Genomic DNA, 25,668 nt, shown 5'->3' on the forward strand with positions numbered 1-25,668 from the left:
ATATGATTTGATACACAATTTTATAAAACATGATCCATTTTTTTTTTTTTTTTTTTTTGTCCGAGTATAACATGAACTACCTACTCATAGATAATATACGTCATACACATATAAGTTCCCAATGTTTTATTTCACTTTCTTAGGCTCCATTTAGTACGAAAATTTAAATTAAGGTGATTCTTATTTTAATTTTAAAATCATAATCATGATTTATAATTTTGAATCCAATTATGATTTTAACTATCCTTGCGGATCCGAAGGTTATAATGCATACATTGTGCAGATGATCATCTGTCTAATTCTCAAGATGGAAGAATCTGGAATCCTGTAATTCAATCCCAAGACTGTTTTGGATTGAAGGAAAATTTAGGATGTTATGTACGTCATCCCACTTTCTCAGGAGATACAAGTATCATTGCTCAATTTAACCCAAAAACTGATTCGGGTTCAGGCAAGTGCACCAATTTACAAGCAGTCCCTGCAAATGTTTGCTGTCTTCTGATGTCGAATTTACTTGCATGGTAGAAAATGAATCGGTGGTTATTGGTGCAATGGATTCTTTTCTTAGTCCCTCACCCTTAAATCATCGTCCTCTTCAACGATAAAACAGGTGAAAAACATTACATTGAGGCCTTCCAAGCAAAAAGAAAGAATTAAATTCATTTCTCATTTACAATTCAATAGTTTTGCCAGTACATGAAAAAAGAGGGAAAAAAAAAGCTGTGATCCGCTTGAACTAATAACCAAAAATTGCGAGAAGAATGAGAGCAACAACTAAGAAATACCTTAGTCATATAAACAAGCAAAATTTTTCACCTGTTACTGTAGGTTGATAACTCGACATCTTCTTAAGCTAGTCAGACTTCTTTAACAAACTTAAGAGTACCCCGGCGCCAAGACTTGTAGCGACGAAACCAAGGGATGCCTCTGTAGATATATGGAATCCTGAAGAAAGAGTTGAGGAAATGTGAATATTAGGATGTATGGAAGATATGGTATAAAACGGTAGAAGGAGCTCCAGTGAGTACCCACCAAAAAAGTCCAGTATCATTTTACATCCGATAAAGCCCAGAACAACGCCAATGGATGGCTGAAAAGGAGAATTGAGGAAATCGGAAATTCAATTAAGTACAAATCCAAAACTCGTCGACATAAAAAGAGTAGAGGGTACAAAAACGGATTACGTTCAGACAATAATCCGGTATGCACAAAACTTGAAACCTTACGCTAATCAAACGTGTGGTATGTGGGCAAAGATAATTCATGTCATTACAATTTAGACTGAGCCGATATGTATGAAATGCAAAACCTTAATCTAATCAAGTGAGCGGTATGTTGGTAACATAATCCAAGTTATCAAGATCCTCATTAACAGCATCTAGCACCTATACTATCAACCAAAGCCAAGAATGTTAAAAGTTCCAAATTGACTTCTATCACTAATGTATAAGGCCTTCCTTGTTAGAGCTCCTACAAAAACTTTTTCTCCGGAAAAGGGGGAGAAAAAAAAAGTAAAAAAAAAAAAAAAAGCCTCAAGCATTTAGTTCACCTATATTAAAACTCCAGACAAATCAAGAAGGGAATGGAATTTTTGACTGGCAATAAAAAAAGTACGAAAATTTATAAATTCAGATGCAGCAAATCAACTTTATACCTGTAAATACTCCAATTCCGACATACCCTCAGAAATTAGAGTGTAAAGTGACCTTAAACCTGCATTTGTCAGAAATATTGTTGATTAGATTATCTATTGGCATATTCATATGCAAGTAACCTTTGTATTAGACCTAAAGTATGAGCCTCAATTTAATTGAACGTTACTTTTAATGGCCTGAATTATTTTGATCAGATGGTATGATAATTTGGAAATAGAAACATTGAAGAGAACACATAAGATTCAATCCAACACCATTCTACGAAATACGAATATTATCAACTTGAGAGATAAATTTATCCAATTATCCGTTGAGGGGCATACAGAAGTAGCAAGAATTACCAATGATGGCAAAGATATTAGAAGTGTATACTATGAAAGGATCCCGTGTAACACCAAATACCGCTGGTATAGAATCAACCTAAAAGAGCATGAGGCATCGTATTAATGTTACATTGAGCATTAGTTCATTATAACAAGCTAAAAAACAGTGTCCGACATAAGTGATGGGCGAAAAAACCTACTGCAAATGCAATATCACTGAGCTCAATAACTGCTACGGTGAGAAGTAAAGGTGTGGCCTGCCCAAAATGTTTTAGACCTGTTAGAAATCAAGTAGAAATCAATATAAAGCATGAAATCTTAGTTTGTTCTGAGAAACAGAAAATAGAGCTAGTGGGTCCAGAGAAAAGTTGCTAAATATTTTGGAGCTTGTATATATTCCTATGGACTGCTTACTACGCAGGTAGTTAAATAAAATTTTGAAAACTCAAAAGCTCGTAAACAACTTACTTTCCGTACGCCATCCTGAACTGTGAAAAATCGATTGCCATCATAACTAGCTGCGAGAATTCAAGAAAAAGGAGGGGGGAATAAGAGGGCTAAGTCAGCACAAACTTAATCAAGATTAGAGTATGAATTAATCTTGCTCCTTATATCTATCAATAAAAGTTGAGAATCACCGGCTAAACACAGATGGCCCAAGAATATAATTGTACAAATTTGCAGGAGAAAAATAACCCCTTCAATGGTACTTTCCTTTTTCTTTTACACATAAAACTGCATTGAGAAATGCCTTATCTGCCCTTTTATAAATTGGGAAACTCAAGAATATAAAAAGATCAAGTCCTAAACCATCAGATAACCTACACATAAGCATCAGTTCTTACCTGTGATAGGGATAAATCTCTGGCATGTCTTCACAATAAAGTTGTCAGATAGGTCAGTGTCATCTTCTTCAGTAGCAAATAGCTATCGAAACATGACAAACACAATTTACTGTCATGAGACATTTAACCTAAAAGATTAGCATAAAAGACCACGAGCTGAACTTTACATGGGCAATGAAGAACAAAAGCTGCTCGTGTTACGACATATTAAATTTAAACCACAAACATCTTGAAACCACAAATATAGGAGAAGTTGAGAGTGGTTTTCAAGCTTGCACAAAATCAGAAGCAGCTACGAATTATCATCTCTAGAGAGCTAGTGTTAGTGTGTTACAAATTGCTTAGTCTTTAATTGTTTCCTAGGTATGAACCAAGAAGTTTTGCTGTAAACCTTTTTTTGCTATTGTGTTTTCTTCCACAAAAATCTAAACAAACGGGCCACAAAAAATTAAATTTTTGTTCAGACTTTATGTTCAAACCTTTGAAATAAAACGGGCCATTAGTTAAATAAGCGTTTGGTAGATGGATCCAGAATCATGATTCTGGATCCTGATTCAGAACCAGTGTTTGTTTACGATGATTCTGAATCATGATTCAGAATCAGTGTTTGGTTTAGATGATTCTGAATCTGATATGATATTTTAAACCAGAATCACTCATCATTCTAAAACCACCCCCCTCTTGATTCAAGGTGATTCAAACCCCTGATTCTAAATCATGATTTCAAAATCATGATTTGAACCCAAAATCATGAATCATTGTTCTAATTCCAGAATCATGATTAGAATCACTCTAGTTTGAATACTCATACCAAACGAATGATTGCAAACTCACACCATTTAATCATAAACTAATAACAGTCGTGATATACGGGGAAAAAAATTAAAGGAAAAAAAAAACATATGTTTAGTATTGTAGTGAAAAGCTTCTTGAGTAGAATATTCACCTTGAACGATGAGTAAAGTAGTATCAAAGCTAGTAGAATGTTTACTGCCTCAAACCTCTGAAACAACAATAAAGGGGAAAGGATTTAGAAAGTTGGCCCTTGGCACAAACAAGCTCACCCGGCCAATGTACACACAGCATGAAATTTACCTGAAGTGTTGCTGTCCCAAGAAGTATTATCGTCAAACGAAATATCACTGCACCGGCAATGCCATAAGAAAGTACCCGATTCTACACTTCCATCATCACAAATTTTCAATACCACAAGCTTGCACGTGACGGTATTAATGTAAAAACAATTCAATAACTTCTATGAAGAAATTAGTGCTTTTTTAAGCCATAACGCTGCATTATTTGAAAACAATATATACAGATTTGATATACACCTGATACGCATGTGGCACTTTGAAGTACTTAAAGATTAGAACAAAGACAAACATGTTATCCACTGACAAGCTTTGCTCCAATATATACCTGAAAATAGAACAACATTTATCAAAGTGAAACACGTATGACCAATCCAAGCCAAGGGAAATAAAACCAAGTTCGTACTTCTGAGACAATCTAAGACTACAAAGTCAATGAAAGACGCAATGAATGGATTTCATACCAGCTCAGAGTACTTTCGATTAAACATTGTAATTTTTTATCATGTTTTTGTTATAAAAACAATGACTAGTGATTTCGGAAATAAAGAGTTTGTTCTTGAAACTTGAAACGCTATTGAATGCGAGATTTCCATACCCAGCAAAAAACTCCGACGCCTTTTCGACTCCATCTTTAAGCCCCAAACCGATGCCAAATGCAACCGCAGTGCTTACCTATAGTAATCAATGATTCCACCGATGTTATTATTAATGCTCTCAGAATCAATAAGCGGAAAGTACACAAGCCAGACTACATGGGCAGGCAAGTACTCACCCAGAAGGCCACATTTCTAACAGACGAAGCATATCTTTCATTTTCCTTGGTCTTTTCTGAATTATCAAATGAAAGGGAAAGTGTGAGATTTATCAAGTTCAACATTGTTAATTTCATCACGCATGTCAAATCAATGCCCTTCCCTTGTACAGAACCATGATACCACTTTATATTAAAACACTTATACATATTAAATTATTTGTCTAACTGCTTATACACTTAAAATTCAGTTCCCATTTGAGAAAACATCAAAAATACAACATAGAGTAATTAAGAGAAATAACCAAGTTTAGAACTACGTTTCAACAAATGGCTGAATTTATTTATTTTTCATATTTTGTAGACTGATCAAATGCATATAAAATGATAGACTGATCAGGTAAGTAAATGATTAACCACAATATCGAATATGCAATTTACTTAAAAATAATAATTTATTTCCTTGCAATTTAGCCAAATGGGAGGCTAAAACATGAAATCCACTAGAATGCCCGTATAATCTAATGGAGAGGAGGAGCCATAAGCCATTTCTCCAGAACCTAAATAATTTTTTCATGATGTGCATCATTTCTCTTTGAGAAATAAAAAAAAAGGAAGAATATCAAAATACAAATACATTGGAAGATAAAGCCATGTTTTTTTTTCCCTCTTTTTCACATTGCAAGATCATTAAGCCATCTTCGCTTAATCCTAACTCAAATCAAAGCAGATATTTCATGAAATGAGCTTAAAAGTCCACCACACAACCGGATTAGGAATGAAAGATCACCTTTTTTTCGAATTTAGCTTCAAAACAATATCAAAAACAGAAATTCAGCTCAGAAAAATCCAGATTTGAATCCGCTATGAAACCAACAACACTCAGTGACACAGGAACCACTCACTCACCGGATGCTGAGGCAGACAAATCGCCCCGCTGTTCAGTCCCTCTCGAGCACGAAACCGGCGAAAATTGGCATCGGCCACTTCGACGAGCTAAACAAGAAGTAAGCTTTGGCTCTGAGCTTTCAACAATAATGGCGGAAACTTAAAAAAACAGAGATTTAGAGAGAGAGAACCTGTAGGAAGGCGAGGAATTTGGCGGCAATTGTAGTGAAAGGAGGTCCGAATTGGGGATTGAGATCGTGGAGAAACCCTAAGAAGGAAGCAACGATCGAGCTTGGGATGAATGTGGGGTCCATTGTGGACGACGGAAGCTAAACCCATGGCTCTGCAACTGCGAGCGATGAAGAAAGAAGAAATGGAAAAATGGGAAACATTGCCCTTCTTATATATCTTATCCCAAAGCCAAAACGGGAATACTGACAATAATATCATGCCCTACTAATTCGAGTTTTTAATTCGAATTAAGATGTGATATTATATGAGAGTTTTTTATTATAGTAAAAAAATTAGATGTGATTGTTTCTGAAAGCTTTTTACTGTAGCAAAATTAGAATTGGCGAAGTGAACGGGACCTCAGTAAAAATATTTTAGATTACTTAACTCATCCTCGTCACTTTAGAATAATTTTAAGCTTCGTTTATTTCACCGATTTCGACAGTAAAAAGTTCTCAAAAAATATTATATTTAATTTTTTCTGTTACAGTAAAAAACTCTCAAAAAATGTCACATCTCAACTCGAATTAAAAACTTAAATTCGCGAAATGAATGAGACCTTAAAAACTCTAATTTTACCTTTTAAATTTTATATTATTCTCATTTAATTCTTTTTGATGTAATTTTCATTTTTTAAGTGAATCTTTTTATTATAATTTTTGTTAAAAATAAATAAATAAAATAATATAGTAAGGTGATATTTTTATTTGAATTTTTATTAAATATAAACGGACAAAACCCACTTAACCTCTTTTTTTCCCTCTAATTTTAAAAATTTTTATAAAAGAGTTTGAATAAGACAAATTTAAAATTTTAAAAACAAAATAAGAGTTTACAAAGTTTAAATAGTAAAGTGAGAATAATCCTAAAATTTAATGCACACTAGTGAAATCCAAATATTTTTTACTCATATTTCACTCGTAAATAGTTTTGTAAAACAATTATTAGAGATTGATGAAGAGTTTTTTTTCATATCCTTTTTTTTATTTGCTAGAAAATGAAAGTAAAAATAAAAAGTTATAATTTTGGTATTAATTAGAACAAAATATTTAATTTATTTATTTGTTTTTATTAAGATAATTGTTTTATATTGTTTAGATATTATTTTAATAATTGAATTGATAAAATTTATGTTCTTAAGCTTATTATAAGGAGAGGAATTGAAATATCTGATCAATTCTTAAGATTCCATCAAAATCCTTACTTTTTTATATGCAACTATTGTTTTCATTAACTATTGTCGTTTTAATGTTGTCGATTTGGAGTGCATGAATTTAAATTTTTATTCATTATTTTTTATTAATATATTTTTTAGTTAAATAATCATATTAATTAAGAGGAAATGATAAAAATACAGAACTTACTAGCAATTTTCTCGTCTTTTTCATAGCTAATTTTCTTTTAGAAAGTTTTTTTTTCTACTTTGGAATTGTTGGCAGTGAGAAGTAGGGGTGTAATTCGGCTAGATAGGCTCGGGTTGGGCCGAGCCGCACTGTGCGGGTTGAGAAAACTTTGGGCCGCAATACCCTTCCCGCACGGTTCGGAGAGCACTGAATTAGAATGAGAGGTTCACCACCACATCATTGCATGCAAGGGGAGCCCACAAACTTGTAACCTATCGGATGACCTCAGGTAGACTCGGGTTACTCAAATTACACAGATTAAAATATGCTATTGAGTACATTTTCCTTTCTAACAATACACAGCCCACCAAAAAATTCTAACAATACAGCCCACACAAAAAATTTTAACAGTACAGCCCACACAAAAATTCTAACTATAGCCCATTAAAAAATTCTAACAATACGCAAATTAATTTGTCATTAGAGGGCCTTTTGCAATGGCCGACATTTGCTGTGGATTAGTTTAATTCTTACACCCCTAGTGAGAAGCCAAACGGAAGAAGACGTCGTTAAGTCGAAGAAAAAGACGAACCTCTTTTGGTAGATTTGTGGAGCTCAAACAAACTTAAAACAACGCCTCCACGACAAAATGAGAAAATGAAACGACATAAAATTATAAACGACAATGACATGAAAGTGACAATAAGTATAAAACGACAAAATCTCAAATACGAGAACAACAAGCAAAATACTAGAAGAGTAAAAAAAAAAAAAAACTCGTAATATTGTATGTGTGACGCTATTTTCAAGTCGCTACAGTTTGTAGATATCCTTGTCGTTCATTCTCGTTTTTTAATAGTTGATGTCGTCTTGCTGTTTATTTATGTCGTTGCTTGTCAGCCCTTGTCGTTTTTAAAAAATTGTCGCTTTTATTATTCTTTGTTGTTTTTTATAGTTGCGCGGCTACTCTAATTATGCTAATTATTTCTTTAGTTAAAATAGTTAATGATTTAACTTTTTTAGCTTTTTTCTACTCTAAATATTAATTAAATAGTTAGCTATATTGATTAAAGTATTTTTCACTAGTTAAATATAGTTAGTAAGACGTAGTTAGCCATTTGTTCTTTTTATTATTTATATTTTAAATCCAAAAAAGTATTAAAATAATTTATATTTAGTTAAAATAGAGAATATGATTATAGCGACTCACTAAAAAATTACTGATTAAAATGGATAAAAATAATTTAACTAAAATTTAGAGCTCCATTAGATATGCTCTTAGGTGCTTGCGTTCTTTTAATCGTTCTTGGTTTTTAGAGTGACGACCTTTAGTTGTAGTCGTTGCCGTTTCAACCATTGTTGTCCTTTCTTATTTTTGACAGTATTTTCTCATGTTATTGCTCTTTATATATAGTATTGTCGTTTTTCAATTATTATCATTTTCTCCCATCCTATTGCTTTTAGCACAAATAGCAAAAAAAAAAAAATATATATATATATATATATATATATGAACAAAGTGTACCAACAAATTGTACCATATGTTGTAAATCAATTGCATTGCATTGGATGTTACCTTTTGGTATTCTATAACCTACGTAAATATTCACTCATACAATTTGGTAAATGGATTTAAAATTATGATTTCGGATCTTAGTTCAGCAGTGTTTGTTTACAGTGATTCCAAATCATGACAATCATTTGATACGAGAATTCAAACCAAGGTGATTCTAATCATAATTCTGGAATCATAATTATGATTCATGATTTTGGGTTGAAATCATGATTTTAAAACCATGATTCATAATCAAGGGCTTGAATCACCTTGAATCAAGAGAATGGTGGTTTTAAAATCCTGGTTTGAGCTTGTTTAACATCACATTAGATTCCAAATCATGAAGAATATCCAAACGATGATTCTAAATCATGATTCATGGACGTTTGGTAAGGGGATTCGTATCCTGATTCGAATCATGATTCATGGTTCGCTACAGTATTTTCTCTTACAAAAAATACACGTAAATCGAAAATAGTTCTAATCTCATGATTCTAATCCATGAACCAAACATCTCCGCGCGTTTGATAGATGGATCCAGAATCATGATTATGGATTCTGATTCAGAATCAGTGTTTGTTTACAGTTATTTTGAATCATGATTCTGATATGATTCAGAATCAGTGTTTGGTTTGGATGATTCTGAATCATGATTCAGAATCTAATGTGATTAAAATCACTCATAATTCTAAAACCACTCCATCATGATTCAAGGTGATTCAAACTCCTGATTTTGAATCATAGTTTCAGAATCATGATTTGAACCCAAAATCATGAATCATGGTTATAGTTTTAAAATCATGCTTAGAATCATCCTGTTTGAATCTTCGAACCAAGCGATTATAAACAAACAATGATTTTAAATAATAATATAAAATCATAATTCTAAATTCATCTAATTAAAATCACACTGATTTAAATTCTCATATCAAACTCTGATTTGAATCCTCCGTACGTACCCTGATATTCTCCACACCCTGGTTTGAATTTCATAAAAAAAATTCATTAATTATTATTACATTACCAAAAAAAAAAATCCCCGAAAATCGCACCCTTTCTGCGGTCCTATTTAAACCCTCTGCAATCCGAGTGCTCTCAGACCACACCAAACGGTTCTCTCTCTCTACTTTCTCTCTCCTTCATCGTCTTTCTTGAGCAGTATCCATCTCTCTCTCAGAGACTCTCCACATCCCCTCCAATGGCGACCGACTCGCAGAAGCCCAGCGACAACAATCCCTCTGTGGAAAACCCTACGATAGCCCTAGACCCCGCAGCCCCGCCCACCGCCAAACTCCAAGACCCGAAGACTGACGCTTCGTCCGCTGCTCCTCCGTCGCCCTCCGACTCCGTCTCCGGAAAAGAGGCCGAGGGCGCTTCCAAGTCCGCGGAGGTTCCTACCGCTGCCTCCGCCGCGGTGGCTACGGTTTCCGATATCGAGAAGAAGATGCGCAGAGCCGAGAGGTTTGGGATATCCGTACAGCTCACCGAAGAAGAGAAGCGAAACTCTCGGGCCGAAAGGTATTCAAAATACTATTTTTCTTTTTCAATTCCTTTGGGATCTATTCGAATTAGGGTTTTTTTCTAGGGTTTCTGCTGTTCTTTTTTTTTTGCCGTCAAATATTTCTGGAAAAGAAAAGAAGTTGAATCTCGTGGTAGCTTCTTTAGGAAATATCCTAAACTTGATGACCCAGTAATTTTACATGCTCGAGATTTATATTATAGCTGTTTATGTTGTACTTCAAGGGGAATTTTTTTAGAATTTTTTGAGGTATTGAGAATGGGATTTTGGTGTCACTTCAAATGGCAAAACTTGTTTTAATGAGAAAAATTAGCACGAAATGAAAACAAGTAATTCGCAATCTTTGATGTTGTTGTTTTACCAATTTTCTGGGGATCTATTCAAATTAGGGTTGTTTTTAGAGTTTCTGCTGTTCTTTTTATGTTATGTTGATAATTTTTGGATAAATTAAAGAAGTTTATTTTCCTTAACACCAAGAAATTGTAATTCAAGATCAAGAATACTTATTCGGAATGTTGATAATCAGGTAATGCATTGTAGTTAAAATTTGCAATTGGGAGTAGGATATTGGTTCCGCTGCAAACGTGTTGCTAATTTAAATAGGAAAAGGTGTTTGTTACTTAAAGATAAGGAGCTTTTAATTGATTTTCCTTTTGTTGCTTTCCTGCTTTTTTTTTTCCCCTTCCCCTTTTCTGTAATTGAATTTCTCAAATATTGGTTGATTTTATTTCAGGTTCGGTACTGGATCCTCATCTGGTGGGTCAGAATTACCAAAGAAATCGGAGGAGCTGAAGAGGAAGGCCAGAGCAGAGAGGTGCTTTCTTTTGTCTTCTTTATTGTGCCACTTTTGACTGTTCCAAAACATTGCTTTGAAAAGGGACTATTTTTTTTCTTATTGTTGTACGTTTGTAATTGTTTTCTGTTATTTTGTTACTTAGGTTTAGTACGTCTAGTACACCAGTAGCCTCCAACCCTGAGGAGGAGGCCAAGAAGAAAGCTCGACTTGCTAGGTTTGCACCAGCTTCCAAAACTGATCCGGTAGAAGATGACAAAAGGAAAGCAAGAGCTATCAGGTGTGGATAACTGCTAGCTACTTCCCCCATCTTCAGTTAAATTACTTTTTGAGCTTCATAATGCCAGAGCTGATGTGTGTAATTTCTCTTCTTAGGTTTGCAAGCACTCCTTCAAATTCTTTATCTCAAACGAATGGTAATGGACAGGCAAATATTGAACCGGTAAAGTTTCTTACTCTTGCTGCTTTTGCAAAACGTTAATTATGAATCAATCAATACTGTTTACTGTTTGCATTTCTTGCAGTGCTGATGTTTCTTTTTTTTTTTTTTTTTTTTTTTTTTTTTTTGTGCAGAGTAATGCAGCTATTGCAGGAAAGGCTGGAGGAGGGGCTTGATGGAAGCTTCTTCCTTCAATAGTGAGATGACTTTCTACGTCCATTTTAGTAGATAACATATGAGTTATTCCAAATTAATGCATTCTGTCTTGTCTAATATTTTGAACTTTTTATGTGCTTTGTTCTGATTATGTTTTTCCCTCATTTGTTGCAGGCCTAGGTTCTAACAGTCTGTGATTTCCCTCAAGTGTTTTTGTTCTAGTCATGTCTACTCCCCAAGTCACCATTACGAGGATTCTCATGTGCAGCATTTTCTGTTGTTGGATACCTTCCCCAAATTAGTTTAACAGGATCATGGCAGTATCCGGAGCTTTCTCGCAGTTGAATTTATCCTAATGTCATTATTACCCAGTGAGGTCTTGAATTAGCAACTACCTACTTAGTGTTCAGATATCTTCTAATCTACTAAGAATACCAGGAATTCTGAAATTTAACTCTAGGGGAAAAAAATGTGTCTAGCTATTTTACTACTCTTTTTGGTAGTCAACGTTTTTTTCTAACCTAACAAGTCAGGCTTATTTCCTAGCTCGTTTGCACATCATTTTGGGCAGCCTCTCAATGCTCTCAGGATATTTCGTATTCATCATATAGTATTGAATGGTCATGCGAAGTTGGTTTTATGAGTTTAGATCATTTCATTGGACTGTTATGCCTCGAATCTTTGCTGACTTTCTACACTTTCTACATGAGGAGTGGTGTAACTGACCTTAATTAATCTGGAGAAGAAGTAAAAATAAAATCTGAAATATGAACTTTAAGTAGGAGCCACTATTTAGATTTTCTATTTAGCCGTGCAATATTTGATTTAGCTAGTAGATGATTTTAAACTCTCAGCGGTGAGATTGATAGTTTATTCGCCATATTAAACCAAACCACATTAACTCTTTTTCCACAGCCATCTCTCTCCCTAAGAGAAGGATAAACATAAATAAGATCGTAGACATTTAAGGCGGATGGCCGACTGACATGTGACTGTTTAACATTTAGGGCTAACAGTGTTTGACTGTGGTTGAGGTTTTATTTTTCATCTTCTGCTTGATGACAGTGCATGACTACTAACCTAATACATGAATCAGATGTCATCATTTGCATTACATGGCGATGAATTACATTCAATGCTACTTCCAAGTGGATCAGGAAAAATTATCGAGGCAATGTGCTACTTTGTGATGAGTTCCGTTCTTTGCTGTTTTTAAGCACATCGAAATAAGGGTTGACTAACAAATGCGAATTTGTCAGATGAAAGGACATGTTTGAATGTGTTGGCACTTTTTTGTTAGAAGAAGATCCCGAAGATTAGTGTTTTTCCTAGGCGTTAATTTTAGAATTCCTGATATTCTTAGCGGATTGTTTGAGATATGTGAACTCTTTGGAGGTGTTTGTTAATTTTCTTTGGCCTCTGGGTAAATTGCGGAATCTTCAAGGCGGGATACTGGAACGGGTGATATTTGTCAGCTGAGTTGATTGTGTAACCTTTATTATGCATTTTGTATATTAAGTTTTCTTAGCTGCAGAACTTACTATCTTGTAAGGGGATTCTTTTGTGTTTCCTTTCTAGGAGTAATGGTTGGGAGGACCAGGTTACTTAATTGGATGGAGGGAATTTTATTTGCTTTTCATGTTATTATTATTAATATTACTATTTTGTTTGGGGGAATTACTATTTCTATTGTTCTTGCTATTTTGCATGAAATATTGCTCATATTCTTGCCTCTGTAATAGTGACAGGATCGGAACCAATACGTATTGTGGTCCTTAATGCCAAGGCTCTAATTCGATGTTTTTTTTTTTGGCCATTTTTATCTGATTGGTGCTTGTCTACAATACCTAGAAGGAAGAAAGGTCTGTTAACGTAATAATTTTTTTATATAGGGAATGTTTAATTAATCCAGATCTAGACTGAATTAAGGGTATGTTTACTTTGCATGAAAGGGAAAGAGAAAGTGAGGAGTGAGTTTTTATTTTATTTTATTAATAATGATGTTTGGTAGAGGGATTCGTTCTCCGATTCGAATCATGATTCATGATTCGCTACAGTATTTTCTTACAAAAAATACACGTAAATCGAAAATGATTCGAATTACATGGTTTAAATTCTCCAACCATACGTTAGTTGCTCTACAAAATTTAGGGAAGAGGAAATCTTTACTCTTTTAGTATTGATCAAATGAATGTTAAATTTACTTGTCTATTATTAATGAATTAATATATAATTCAAGAATTATCAAATTGTGTAGAAGGAAATTTTAGTTATTACATTCATAACATTGTTATTTTTAATCTTAGTAAAATATAAGAAAAGGAATGAGATTTTTTTTTCATTACACTAACTAATAGTTAAGTAAACGCTTAAAAAAAGAATGAATGACTTTAATTTTATTATTTTCTTTTTCAATTCTATTACGTTTTCCATTACATTCTTTTACAGTATGATGATCACACCCGAAATTCTAAACTCATTTGATAAAACATGGGTTTGTGATTTTATAAGTTGATTGCTAGTATTAATAGCCAAGACTTGAAAAGGTTGTTTCACTTGTTAAGATCTAGAATGCCAAGGGAAGCTTAATTTGCCTTAAATTGTACTGCAAGATCAGAGCATTAATCCACCAATAACTTGAGGAAAACGCATATTTGCCGCGATTATCTCTCTTTCAAATGAAAATGATGGTGAACGGAGAACGTGAAACTGTACACATAATGCGGGACTAGAGATGAGCTCTTGATATTGTCATCTAAACATTTAAGGGGGTAAAGAAAAAGGTTGAGATTACAAGAATGAGAACTTTTATCTATTACGAAGAAGAAGAAATCATACATTTTTAGATCAACAATGTGTAAAAGTTTATCTACAAGACAGCAGGGAAAGATGCAGGCAAGTCCAAGGTTTTCCTACCAAGTCCTCCTAGTGAGTTTTGAGTAGGTCTCATAGTGTGTGCTTCCAAGCCATCAAGCCTAGGATCCAGGTATATTTCGTTGTATGGATAGTTTCTCTTACTATGAGAAGCTCGAGATTTTCGAGCAATCTAGTACTGTAATCACCGTTCGACAAACTTGAAGATAGCTAGAAAATGAGTGACCCCCTGTTAGGAATTGGCAGGGGCAGGGATTCCTCCCCTTATGGAAACAGGGGAGCTGCGGAGGAAGTTCTCATTGATCAAATGGGGGTCGAGAAACACAACTACGACCGATATATCATCGTGAAAATGGCGTCTCACCCCCGGTTCGATCTTTTTCAGGTCAGAGTACCTCAGCTCTCTTTTCTTAGCTGCTTCCACGAGCGCAGATTTAACAAGCCTCCTGGCAATTCCCTGCAAAACCAAAGGAATGAGTTGTTAAACGCGGTGAGCTAAGTTGAGACCAACGAAGACCAGGTGATGAAGGTTGGTCTGAGAGTACATAGTAGTACCAAATCTTACATTACGTGGATAGTTGTTGACAATATCGACCGCCTCCTGGTTGGTAAGATGCTCCCATAGGCCATCAGAAGCAAAAATGAGAAATTTATCTTGCCGGCTGAGTTTCTCTACTGTTATTGATGGCTCTGAACTAAGGATTGGCTTGAAGAAAGGTTCGGGAAGTCTAAACCGAGGCAATAGAGGCTCTCTGTTGAATTCTGACCTCTTTAAATATGCATCACCAATGGATCTTGAAACCTGCAAAAGAGGTAAGCAACTCCATCAAACAAATGGATTACTGCTCAGCAGTCCAATGATTTACAACACTAAAATAGGTGCTCATGGCAAAGGACGTTATATGAGTGTCGGAGAATCGCACTAAGCTCTTGAAAATCTGAGGAGATCTCAGTATCTAAGTTGCCCTTCCTTTACTCGGCGGCTTCTGCAATACTAAGAAGTCTAGTACTTGCAAAATTGATATCGCAAAGCGGCATTCATCTTGTTCGATTTAGTTACAAAAGTTCTATTGTTTCCCCTCCTGTATTCCACGTTGTTAACACTTTCGTTTTTGTTTGAGAGAGATGCAAATCACACCACATTTTGCTCTTATCAAAACCTGAGTCCTAATGGCTTGGGAAAAACCTTAAAAATTTTCAACAACTTAAGCTTTATTTTCTTCTGATCTTAACAAATTAGTCCTTGCCATAGCATAAATTTCACTATAAATAAATCTAGAATGGAAATGCAAAAAGCATTTATATCATACCACTGAAGATAGCTAAGTTCACTAGGGATGAATTTCATGCTATAAAATCAACAAAAGTTTGCATCTTTCAGAATACTTGGGAATTGCTAGAATGGCAAAAAACGAACCTGTATGAGCCCCTTCACACGCCAAACTTTGTGTTTTAACACAACAATCTGCGAGTCATACGGATGCATTGCCTGCAATTCCTCTCTCACTGATTGTATACTTGCATTGTGCTCTGCGGATAACTGAATAGCTCTGACTTCATGAGTTGCCCTTTCCTCTCTCCCCAAAATCGCCCGAGAATCTCCAACATTTGCAATGTATATCATCCCGTTGCATATTATTCCCACCAAACAACATGTCCCAGTTGAAGCAATTTGGGGTCTGCTATGCCACTGTTTCTCAACAAGAGAGAGAAAGCTCTCTTCTGTGGCCAAAAAAGCCTTCTTGATAACTCGTTCCGATATGCATTGGTTCTCAGATGCCACTCCTGCATACATAGTTGACAAAAAGGCAAAAGAGTCTCAGTGACTATATAATGCTCTAAACAAGGATATATGGTTGGAAAGTCAATTAGTACTTCATAACTTGCGTTAATCAATAATATCGAAACCATAATTAGAAAGTCAAGTTTCACATAGCTAGTAGACTTTTTTCAAGACTATAACAAATGACAGTCTCATTCTTATCAATCAATCCCATTGCTGTAAGTGAGGCGTATACGGACAGTCTGCTTCGTGAGCAGGATCCATATGCCACAAATAAATGCATTAACTCTCCAAAATTATCTGCATATGCCACCCTCTATCCTTATAACAACAAAAAATTGTTTATAATTGTCATTCTTATTCTTTGCTATGGTTGCCTAGGAAAACAAAAGTTGAAGAAATGATAGAGAAGGGTTGGTTCCTCAGCAACATAAATAAAACTTTACCCTATTGAGCTCTATCTACAAGGCAAACTATGGTTTTGTACAATTAAAACAATGTGGCCATAGTAAATAACTTGATTAGTGCAGTTTGCACAATTGTTTAACTTCAGCTCAGTACTTGATCTTTGAAAGCTCAAAACCATCAAGACCTTAAAACAACTTAATGAAACTGTCATTGCACAAAACTGAACAATATATATACACACACACACACACACACACACACACACACACATGTATATATATACACATCAAACAAAAATCAAGTAGGGGAAATAAATTAAGAAAAATACATACTCTTAAGATTGCGGAAAAGATTGTCATTAACAAATCTGGAAGCCTCCGGTCCTCCATGGCCATCATAGACCCCAACAAAGGTCCCTTGAGGACCTGAACTTGTGGAACTCAACGGCCCAGATTCAAGCTGACTTTGATCTTCCAACACAGCATTGGCTTGAATCACAGCCATTGAAAAAACGCCATAAGCATGACTTCCCAGATCCTTGTACCACATCAACCCATCAATTCTCCCACCAGATTCATCTCCATCCACAGAAGGTTGTTTCCAACAAGGTTTAACCATTTTTTTTTCTGCCCCCCAAAAAAATAAAAGTAGAAACTTTACCAATATAAACGATGTTTTTTCACATTCATTTTCCAAATGAAGATATTCAGATCAAACCCACTTGGCAAAACTAAATATACTGTCATGCCCAGTAAGTGTAGTAGACACTAGACACCATCATTATGGGAAAAACAAAAAAGTTTGGGATAAAGAGACCAAAACTCCAAAAGGGTATGGGCAAAATCAACTGGAGAATAGAAAAAAAAAAAATAAATAAATAAAAATGTGGTCTTGAGAAGAGTTCAGAGAATATGGAAGCGGTGTGTGCTGGTTCTGTGTACCTTGAATCTGGGTTGTTGCATATGTTTTTTTGGGAGCTTTTCCATGCGTGACATCTCTTAGGAAACAGACTTAGCTGGAAAAGCACATACACATTTTAAATGGTCCAAAGATCAGGAAGTGAATGTGATCAAAACACTAAAGAGGGAGGGAGCAAAGGATAAGAGAAGGCCTTGGAGTTGTTTGGGCAGAAGATCTTCGGATTGTTGTCAGATGAGATCTAAGATGTGGGGGGAGAGCCAAAAAAAAAAGTTAAAAAAAAAGATTTTAAACCACAAGTTCTGACATTGTTGTTTGTTCTTTCTCTCTCTTTCTCTTTCTCTCTCTGTCTCTCTCTCTTGTTTAATGTTTTTGTGGCCAAGTGGGTTTCTTTCTTCTTTGAGGCTCTCTCTACTGAAATTTCATGGCTGAGATTTTGATTTGGAGTTCTCTGACCTTTGTTTTAGCAGGTAATCCACCATTATTTGTTAGCAAAAGAATAAGAAATAAAAATGGCAACTTTTTTTTTTTCCACCTGTTTTTGTCTGGTTTAGTGGCCGCCCGTTCCTCTCCTAACTCCCCTTAATAAAGGGTAGTTGTTTCTACACAAAACCGTGTCCTAACTAAACTACTCTTTTCCCTTTTTTTTTTTTTTTTTTTTTTTAAATCTTATTTTCATGGCTCTTTTGGCAACTGTTTTGAATTGAAAGATCATTTTCTTTTGCATTGTCATTGACCTCTTCTATTGTGAAATTAACAATCTTAGAATAGTAATAAAATGTATGCAAATTAGAGTTCAAATGAGTTTGTGCTATATACAAAAAGCATATTATACCACTATTTCATTGGCAGTAATAAAAACACATGCAAACTAGTATTAACTATACCACTCTTATCTCTCTCTCTTTTTTTTTTTTGGCCTTTTTGGTGACTGTTTTGATGACCCCTTTTTCTTGTGCATTGTCATTGACCTCTCAATTACTCTCTTCTTGTGAAATAAACAATCTTAAAAGTACTTTTATGTCAAAAATAACTTAGAATAAAAAATGCGTGCAAATTAGAGAACAAATGAGTTAGGCTTCGTTCATTTTATTGATTTGAGTTTAAAATTTGAGTTTTATTACAGTAAAAAGCTCTCAGCAATAGTCACATTTAACTTTTTTACTATAATAAAAAGTTCTTACATAAAATCACATATCAACTCGAATTAAAAATTCAAATCAGCGAACTAAACGGGTCTTTAGTGTTATACGCAAAAAGTATATTGTATCACTAACTTCATTGGAAGTAATAAACATATGCAAACTAATATTAACCAAGTATAGAGTTGGCAATGAGTTGGAACCAACCCTTTGGAGTTCTATTTGACACTGTCCAGAGACCCATGCCACGCCATTACTCCTCTCCGTTCTAAAAACATTTCAGCGTCTTATTGGTTTTCAAGTATTAATCTTTGAAAATGCCCTTCAACGGATTGAAATAGTACAAGAGAGACCCACCAAACGAGAGAAATAAAAGAAAAAAGAAAAAGAGATTTTAGTAGATGTACTTCCTAAACTTCTCGCGGTTTGACACTTTTGCCGCTGAATTATTTTTCTTTGCACTTTAGTTCTAAATTTTACAAAATAGTTTCAATTAACCGGAATTAAATTTTAGACCTAGTAAATATAATGGTTTAGCAAACGAGCCCTTTAAAACTTCTTGTAGTTTAGTACTTTAATCCTTAAAAGATCCTTTTGGTCACATCTTAAATTTAACTCCAACTAACAAGCGGAGTTCATTGCTATTTTTTTGGAAATTTAGGAGAAAAATGGAGTTTATTATAGTCAATTAAAAAAATTTTAAGTATAAAAATGCTAAATCACTGAAAGTTCAAGGAGCATAAGTGCTAAAAAACCAAAAAGGGAAGAAAAGATAAGAGAGTGCGTTTATATGGAATGACAAAGAAAACACAAGAGTTCATTACATTGTGTTAAGTTCATTTCATTTCCAAGTTTTCTTTTTCTAAAACGTCATGTTTTGAATGCCTTTTGAATATTCAAATCACTTTCAAACAAAGCGTATGTTAGAAGTGCTAGTTTGCAGTAAAATTCATGTTGAGAACCAAGTCAAGAAAGGCAAAAGAGTTGAATGGAATAAAAATTTGATGTAAATGTTCTATGGTCAGTGCTTTGCACATATTAGAAATATATATATATATATATATATATATTGTAGCATCACGAGGACCGCTGATGAGGACCAAACAAAGATTTCGGTACACGCACTGAGACACCAATATTGGGACAAACAAAAGCATGTTCATCATCAACTTGGATCATGTCTAGGACCATCAATTTCCTTCCAAAAAAAAAATAAAAATCAGAACTCCTTTTGGTTTGATCATGGATGATTAAATATCTATTGGTTTGATTCTTTATAAGAATTTAATTAATTTTTTTATCTTTCCACAAGATGGTCTTATTAATTCCACAGTGTACAATATAGTCTCTATTTACTCTCATTTAAATTTTTTAAGTTTTTGTAGTAACAATCATATATGTCAATATCCTCTTTTTAACAATGGTAGGTAGGCCAAGATGGGCAATCTTTCTTCTTCTTCTTTTTTATTTATTTATTTATTTTATGAAGTGGGTTTTATCAGTTTCACTTTTATTTGGACAAACGACATGCTGCTTCCTGGTTGTTTTTGGCCCTATCCTGAAATGATAATGACCTTCCCGTCTCTTTTGCCAAGCAATATGGAAATCTCTTTTTCACAATCAAAGTCAAGAACGCAACGCCTATAAGTTTGACCTGTTAAATTTCATTAAGCTTTAGAGTTTGATTACTACTCTTGGTTTCATGTTAGCGAACCACCCTTTGTCAAACTACTACAACTCGGCTAGAATTTTCGGTTCAACTCCTATTCCGCTCTCGCTGCTCTGATACCATTTTAGATTACCACCATCTATTTTAAAAACCACTATTTAACAAATAAAGTCGAGCAACTTAATAGAAAAATGTAACTCCGAATTCATGCTCACTGCTCTGATATCGCGTTAGTTTACTATTTTTAAGTAGCAACTTGTTGTTAGTGTGTGGTTCAACAAAGGGTTTCGTCATCTTTTTCCCATGTCAGGGAAAATATTTGCTCTCCTGGGAATAGTAGTAGCAACTCTCAGACCAATTCAATTTTGTTAAAAAGAACTGTCTTGAAAGTGTATATCGGACACAATTGCGCTGTCTGTATGTACTTAGACATGTGATGGGCTACATGTAAATCCAAGCACTGACTGGACTGCATGCCTGGCTAAGGGGAATTTTGTCTAGGGCTTTTACCAGTTTTTTTTTTTGGTGGAAGTATCCCTACTTCACTGTGAAAACTCCACTATTTGCAATTAAGGCATGTTTCACCTTTCCTGAACATTTTAGTGCTCAACCAATTATTCCAGTTATAATTGTGATTTTGAATGAAATTTAGCAACTGATGATGAACTACTAATGCATGCCATGTAAGCATATCAGTTTGATTTATAGACGAAATTGAACGGATGGAGGTGTTTTAAATGGTTTTAAAAATCGGAGTGCATTTTGAAAAAAAAAAATCCTACTTTAGGGTATCTTGAATGAAATTGTTATTTTGAATGAAATTTAGCAACTGATAAACTACTCATGCATGTCACATAACCATATCAGTGACGGATTGGACAAATGGGGTGTTTTGAGAAGTTTTTTATGCATCGAGGGTGTTCCGAACAGTTTCAAAAAATTAGGAATATTTTAAAAAAAGATCGATATTTTGGGGGCATTTACAAAATAATCTTATAATATAATATAAGCCTTGCTGTCAAATTGTACGTGTGCAAGTCACAGGAAACAAATGACCCCATTTCACCAAACTCTTGAAATTCAATTCACTAGAGTTGGGAAAACAAAAATAAAAGAAAAAGGGCAAAAAAAAAAAAAAAAAAGTTTGGCCCAAACCAAAGGCATTTAAAGGGCAACAAATTCCCCCATTTCACATGCTATCTGTGAAATCATATATTAGTACCGTCAAAAACGAAATTTATTACATCCACAAACACACACATATATCTTTATCCATATACTCTACTTTTATATATCATATGTTTGTATTATCACTTATCACAATATAAAGACAATATACCCTTATTCTCTAAACACAAAGTCACATTTTTGTAATGCCATCTAAAAAAGGAAATGAACATTATTTTTATTTATTAAGTTGGGCCAACTCTAACCATACGTCTGATCTCCTTTGATTTTTGAATATTTTCTCTGATGTACTTCAGTGAGTGAAGAACTTCAGCAACATTGTGATGAACAGGCTTCACTTCCTTGCTGCTCTTGGAGGCCGCCGCCACTAGAGATTGATCGGGCAAACTCATTGGAACTAGTGCAAGTGAATTGTCCACACAATCCTCATGATCATCACCACTGATTTCATTATCTGCTGCTGGAGATTTCAACTCTGCAGAGCTGAACACACATCACCAAATTAGTCTTTCATTAGCTTAAACAAATCCCATATGCAGTGTCGGAGCCAGAAATTTGTTTTCGGACGGCATAGATCGAGACAAAAATTTTGAATTATCTCCGTTTAGTTTTATCTGTTTTTCTTTTTCTTGAAGCTTTTTTATCTCCAATTCTACTTTTTTTCTTCGGAAAAAATCCAACTTCAAATGAATGTATGAAATAAGTTCATGCCAAAATAAGCCAAAATAATATGATAACTATAACAATTTGTCCAATTGAACATTGTAGTTTTTTAGGGTATAATTAAATTTCCTAAGAACAAGTACAGAAAATATTAGTACCCATATGAAAACCTTGTGTAGATAAGTATGGAGATAAAAAGAACAAGTACCTATTATGTTCAGACTTGGAATCTTCATATTTGCAACTTGGGTTGTCAAAGAAATCTTCTGGGGAACCAGAACTTGAAATGCTAGTAGTAGTATCTTGGCCAATTGGACTATTGTCTTCATTGTGGTGAGGAATTTTTTCATGACTTTCCTTAGCAATGTAGTTCTTTGAGGGATTTTGACTTGATTCTTGTGAACTGGTTACTGAGTTTGTAACCTGAAAATCAGAATAATTTTCTTCTGATAATTCATTAGTAGTACTACTAGAGACTTCACTACTTGACTGCTCTGACTCCGCCAAAATTGATGAAATGTTTAGAGCCTCAAGCTTCTCCTTAAGGAATTTGAGCTTCTTTTCAGTTTTGTTCCTCAATCTGATCTCTTCTTTCAGCATCTTCTCTAGCTCTACCAACTGAGAACCCCACCCAAAAAAGGAAAAAAAAAGGGTCAAAAAATCTTCAACAAAAAAAAAAGGGTATTAATCAAAATGTGATTAAAATTTTTATGTCTTTAATTGATTTACCTTATTGCTCATGCGCTCAGCATCCTCTTTTGCAGTCTTTGAAGCTTGTCTCTCTGCAAGAAGTCTTCCTCTTAAGCACTCTACTGTCTTTACACCATCATCTCCTAATTCCATCTTCTTATCACTAATATACAACCACCCCCATATCACATTTTGAACATAAATCATAAACACACACACATATATATATATATATATATAGAAAGAGAAAGAGAGAGAAAAATGAGAACCTACCTGCATTTCCTGTCATCTTCACTACTTTCCATCATTTTCATTTGCTTGTTTCTTCTGTCCTTGCACAATAGATTGCAAATGTGGTATGAAAGAATCAGAGAAACAAAAAGGAAAATGTGGGGTGTTTTTCTTTTTTTTTTTTTCCTTCTTCTTTTGGACAGAGAAAAAAAGAAATCTGAGCTTGTTGCAAAGAACCACTGTGAATTTTAGAAAACCAAGACTCACTTATTCAGATGATTTATATCTCTTAGCCAGGAGGAGGAGACACTCCCAAAGTTACTCATAAGTATGTTGGTTAATGTGACCCTTTTTATTACTGCCATAGTGTTTTTTTTTTTTTTTACCAGAATTTTGTATGTTCAAATCATTTATTATTATTATTTTTTCTTTGTCTGCACTTAACCCACTTTTCATAAAGTTCCACTTTAAGTACCCCAAGCTTCAGATACTGCAATAAACATTAACAGACTCCACTTTTTGCCTGGAGGACCCTTGATAAGGAAGCTAGATTTTCTCTCTCTCTCTCTTTTTTTTTTTTTTTGAGGATTATTCTTCTTGAAATAATGTATCATAATTACATGGTTATACTTATACATATTTAAAACTTGAGCTTAGTATTTTTTTTTTGTTTGTCTTTTTACATGTTCAAGATTGGATCAAACTGTTAAAACTCACCTAACACACATGTATTGTACTTGGAAGTTATTAAATTACATTGAACTCCATAGTAAAATATGTTGCTTTCTGATATATGTATTCAATATATCAGAAATATCAAATACAGACAGATAATATGCAGAAGCATTTATTGGTAAGAAGAGAGAGAGTGTGGATGGGTGTATTTCAAAATTTGAAACTTGGGGAAGACATCACGGAATAAATATTGCCATGTAGCTACTTCTGGTCTATCGATGGCACGTGATGTTCCTGATTTGTCTAATGTCTTTGTTCATCTAGCTTGTTTTGTTCATTTCAATTATTAGCCTTTATAATTCCCATTTCTCTGCCTCAAATATTCGGGAAAACAAACATTACTAAGTGTACTACTTCTTTTTATCAAAATTTTTTTTTTTTAAATATTAGCTTTGAAACTCAACTTCAACGAGGAAGTTTGAGGATTTCACACTTGTAAAATTCAGTTTTCTTAATTTTCATTATACGAAGAGGTGTAATTTCGGGTCACCATTAGTGAGGTTAGGGAAAACACGGAGAATTGTAAGGTGTGCGATTTTTTTCTTTTAAACTTCTTTTTCATCACAGTAAATTACTGCAACGGCTGAAAGAAGAACAGTCTCAAATTAAGGCCAACTTCTATAAATTTATGTGTCAATTTTTACTTGATGTATTTTTTACGATTTTATTGTTCTTGGTAATTTAAAATTAGAATGTCTAATTCTTAACGATCATCATATATTACAAATATCCATGTAAAGGAGCTAGTGAGAGCCTTGGCAGATAACTCATGTGATGTTTATGTGGCAAAAGCAATAAGAGGTAGGTGTCACATTTAAAAGTCTTATTACAAAAAGTTTAGCTACACGTTTACTAAGATGTATACTGGCAATGCTTTAGCTCCTCTCTTTTCTCTTCTTTTCAATTATTATTTTTTTTAATGTTGGGGCGGCCTTGGGGCCACGATAATTATATATCTTTATTTTCCTGCTCAGTAAATAATGTTTCAGCACACGTTTGTGACTTTGATGAGACCATGAAAAGTAGAATGGATTCTGATCAATATAGAAACATACTCTGGTTGCGACAATAGTCCAACAGTAATACCACATTTAACTTTGTTATAAGGTGTAGAATTCGAATCACTTACTCTTAAGTTTGATTTTCTAATGTCATCATAGTTTTGTAGTTGTAGACATAATTTAATGATAATTTCACATTTAATTCTACCATACAGTGTAGATTCTGTATCCACCTATCCAATTTCAGGAATAATAATAATAATATAAAAAAATAATACATAGACTGCAATGTTTAGCGGGGATGTTCAAAAAATCTGCTAAAACCCAATCGAACCAAATCGTTAATTATTTTTAAATTATTGGGTGGTTTGATCGTTTTTTAACTTAATTTTTTTGGGAGGTTTGGACCAAACCGCCCAATAATCTGCTCAAAAATATACTTATATGATATTTTAATTTTTAAAATGTTTTTTATATTTATTTTAATTTTTATTGATCATAATAAAGGTTCTACATTTATAAAATACACTCTATCATGTTTTTCTTGGTTTGTATTAAAACTTTAAATGATGTATTGTTATACATTTGCCATTTTTAAGTTATAACATAAACTTGAATTTTATTTTTGTTTTTATTGATTGACGATTTTATAATTTTTATGAATTATTGAAAAAATCTTAAACTGTCTAAACCAAATCGCCCAAACCGTTTAAAAAATTATTTTTAATTTGGTTAGTAATTTAAAAAAAAAAAAAAAAAAAAAAAAAAAAAATT

General features: G+C 33.9%; 4 protein-coding genes across 7 annotated transcripts in view; 1 reads left to right on the top strand and 3 right to left on the bottom strand.

The window, feature by feature from the left end:
• Nucleotides 1-307, bottom strand: part of LOC112093824 (glutathione S-transferase L3-like) — a 4,436-nt gene extending 4,129 nt beyond the window's left edge. Inside the window, exon 1 of the mRNA XM_024173152.1 lies at nucleotides 275-307. The gene's annotated coding sequence lies outside the window, so the exon portion shown is untranslated. The remainder of the gene's footprint in view (nucleotides 1-274) is intronic.
• Nucleotides 1-5,908, bottom strand: part of LOC21389172 (thylakoid membrane protein TERC, chloroplastic) — a 6,602-nt gene extending 694 nt beyond the window's left edge. Inside the window, exons 1-15 of one of the 4 annotated variants that reach the window (XM_024172975.1) lie at nucleotides 5,748-5,908; nucleotides 5,578-5,664; nucleotides 4,690-4,745; nucleotides 4,513-4,589; nucleotides 4,155-4,242; nucleotides 3,919-3,999; nucleotides 3,770-3,826; nucleotides 2,824-2,905; nucleotides 2,447-2,496; nucleotides 2,179-2,235; nucleotides 1,997-2,075; nucleotides 1,655-1,713; nucleotides 1,033-1,090; nucleotides 817-945; nucleotides 332-593 (exon numbers count right to left, since the gene is read on the bottom strand). In XM_024172975.1, the coding sequence (XP_024028743.1) occupies nucleotides 854-945; nucleotides 1,033-1,090; nucleotides 1,655-1,713; nucleotides 1,997-2,075; nucleotides 2,179-2,235; nucleotides 2,447-2,496; nucleotides 2,824-2,905; nucleotides 3,770-3,826; nucleotides 3,919-3,999; nucleotides 4,155-4,242; nucleotides 4,513-4,589; nucleotides 4,690-4,745; nucleotides 5,578-5,664; nucleotides 5,748-5,895 (1,071 nt within the window). In that variant the 5' untranslated portion in view covers nucleotides 5,896-5,908 and the 3' untranslated portion in view covers nucleotides 332-593; nucleotides 817-853. The other 3 variants (XM_024172930.1, XM_024173003.1, XM_024172894.1) reach the window with 3 other exon arrangements.
• A 3,847-nt stretch (nucleotides 5,909-9,755) lies between these two features.
• On the top strand, nucleotides 9,756-13,231 carry LOC21389173 (protein MODIFIER OF SNC1 11). The gene is made up of 6 exons (XM_010088447.2): nucleotides 9,756-10,203; nucleotides 10,938-11,018; nucleotides 11,143-11,277; nucleotides 11,373-11,439; nucleotides 11,571-11,633; nucleotides 11,767-13,231. The coding sequence occupies exons 1-5, from the start codon at nucleotides 9,884-9,886 to the stop codon at nucleotides 11,610-11,612; spliced, it is 645 nt and encodes a 214-aa protein (XP_010086749.1). The 5' UTR covers nucleotides 9,756-9,883; the 3' UTR covers nucleotides 11,613-11,633; nucleotides 11,767-13,231.
• A 1,024-nt stretch (nucleotides 13,232-14,255) lies between these two features.
• Nucleotides 14,256-23,413, bottom strand: LOC21389174 (probable protein phosphatase 2C 38). Its single transcript, XM_010088448.2, has 8 exons — nucleotides 23,201-23,413; nucleotides 22,967-23,090; nucleotides 22,446-22,855; nucleotides 21,810-22,057; nucleotides 16,990-17,370; nucleotides 15,884-16,251; nucleotides 15,032-15,268; nucleotides 14,256-14,923 (listed from the first exon to the last, which is right to left on the bottom strand). Exons 1-8 carry the CDS (start codon nucleotides 23,239-23,241, stop codon nucleotides 14,699-14,701), a joined length of 2,034 nt encoding a protein of 677 aa, XP_010086750.2. The 5' UTR covers nucleotides 23,242-23,413; the 3' UTR covers nucleotides 14,256-14,698.
• Nucleotides 23,414-25,668: the final 2,255 nt, after the last annotated feature.

The sequence above is a fragment of the Morus notabilis genome, unplaced genomic scaffold (assembly GCF_000414095.1).
Source record: "Morus notabilis unplaced genomic scaffold, ASM41409v2 Scaffold1649, whole genome shotgun sequence".
Classification (NCBI taxonomy): Eukaryota; Viridiplantae; Streptophyta; class Magnoliopsida; order Rosales; family Moraceae; genus Morus; species Morus notabilis.

What these genes read in the sequence shown, in the direction of transcription:
- LOC21389174 (XM_010088448.2), bottom strand. Translation starts at nt 23,241, where the DNA reads ATGAAAATGATGGAAAGTAGTGAAGATGACAGGAAATGCAG. An exon ending in TCTTTTCCGCAATCTTAAGA is followed by an intron (nt 16,252 to 16,989) that starts GTATGTATTTTT and finishes CTATGTATGCAG; the next exon opens with GAGTGGCATCTGAGAACCAA. An exon ending in GTGTGAAGGGGCTCATACAG is followed by an intron (nt 15,269 to 15,883) that starts GTTCGTTTTTTG and finishes CCTCTTTTGCAG; the next exon opens with GTTTCAAGATCCATTGGTGA.
- LOC21389173 (XM_010088447.2), top strand. Translation starts at nt 9,884, where the DNA reads ATGGCGACCGACTCGCAGAAGCCCAGCGACAACAATCCCTCTGTGGAA. An exon ending in CGAAACTCTCGGGCCGAAAG is followed by an intron (nt 10,204 to 10,937) that starts GTATTCAAAATA and finishes ATTTTATTTCAG; the next exon opens with GTTCGGTACTGGATCCTCAT. An exon ending in AGGAAAGCAAGAGCTATCAG is followed by an intron (nt 11,278 to 11,372) that starts GTGTGGATAACT and finishes TTCTCTTCTTAG; the next exon opens with GTTTGCAAGCACTCCTTCAA.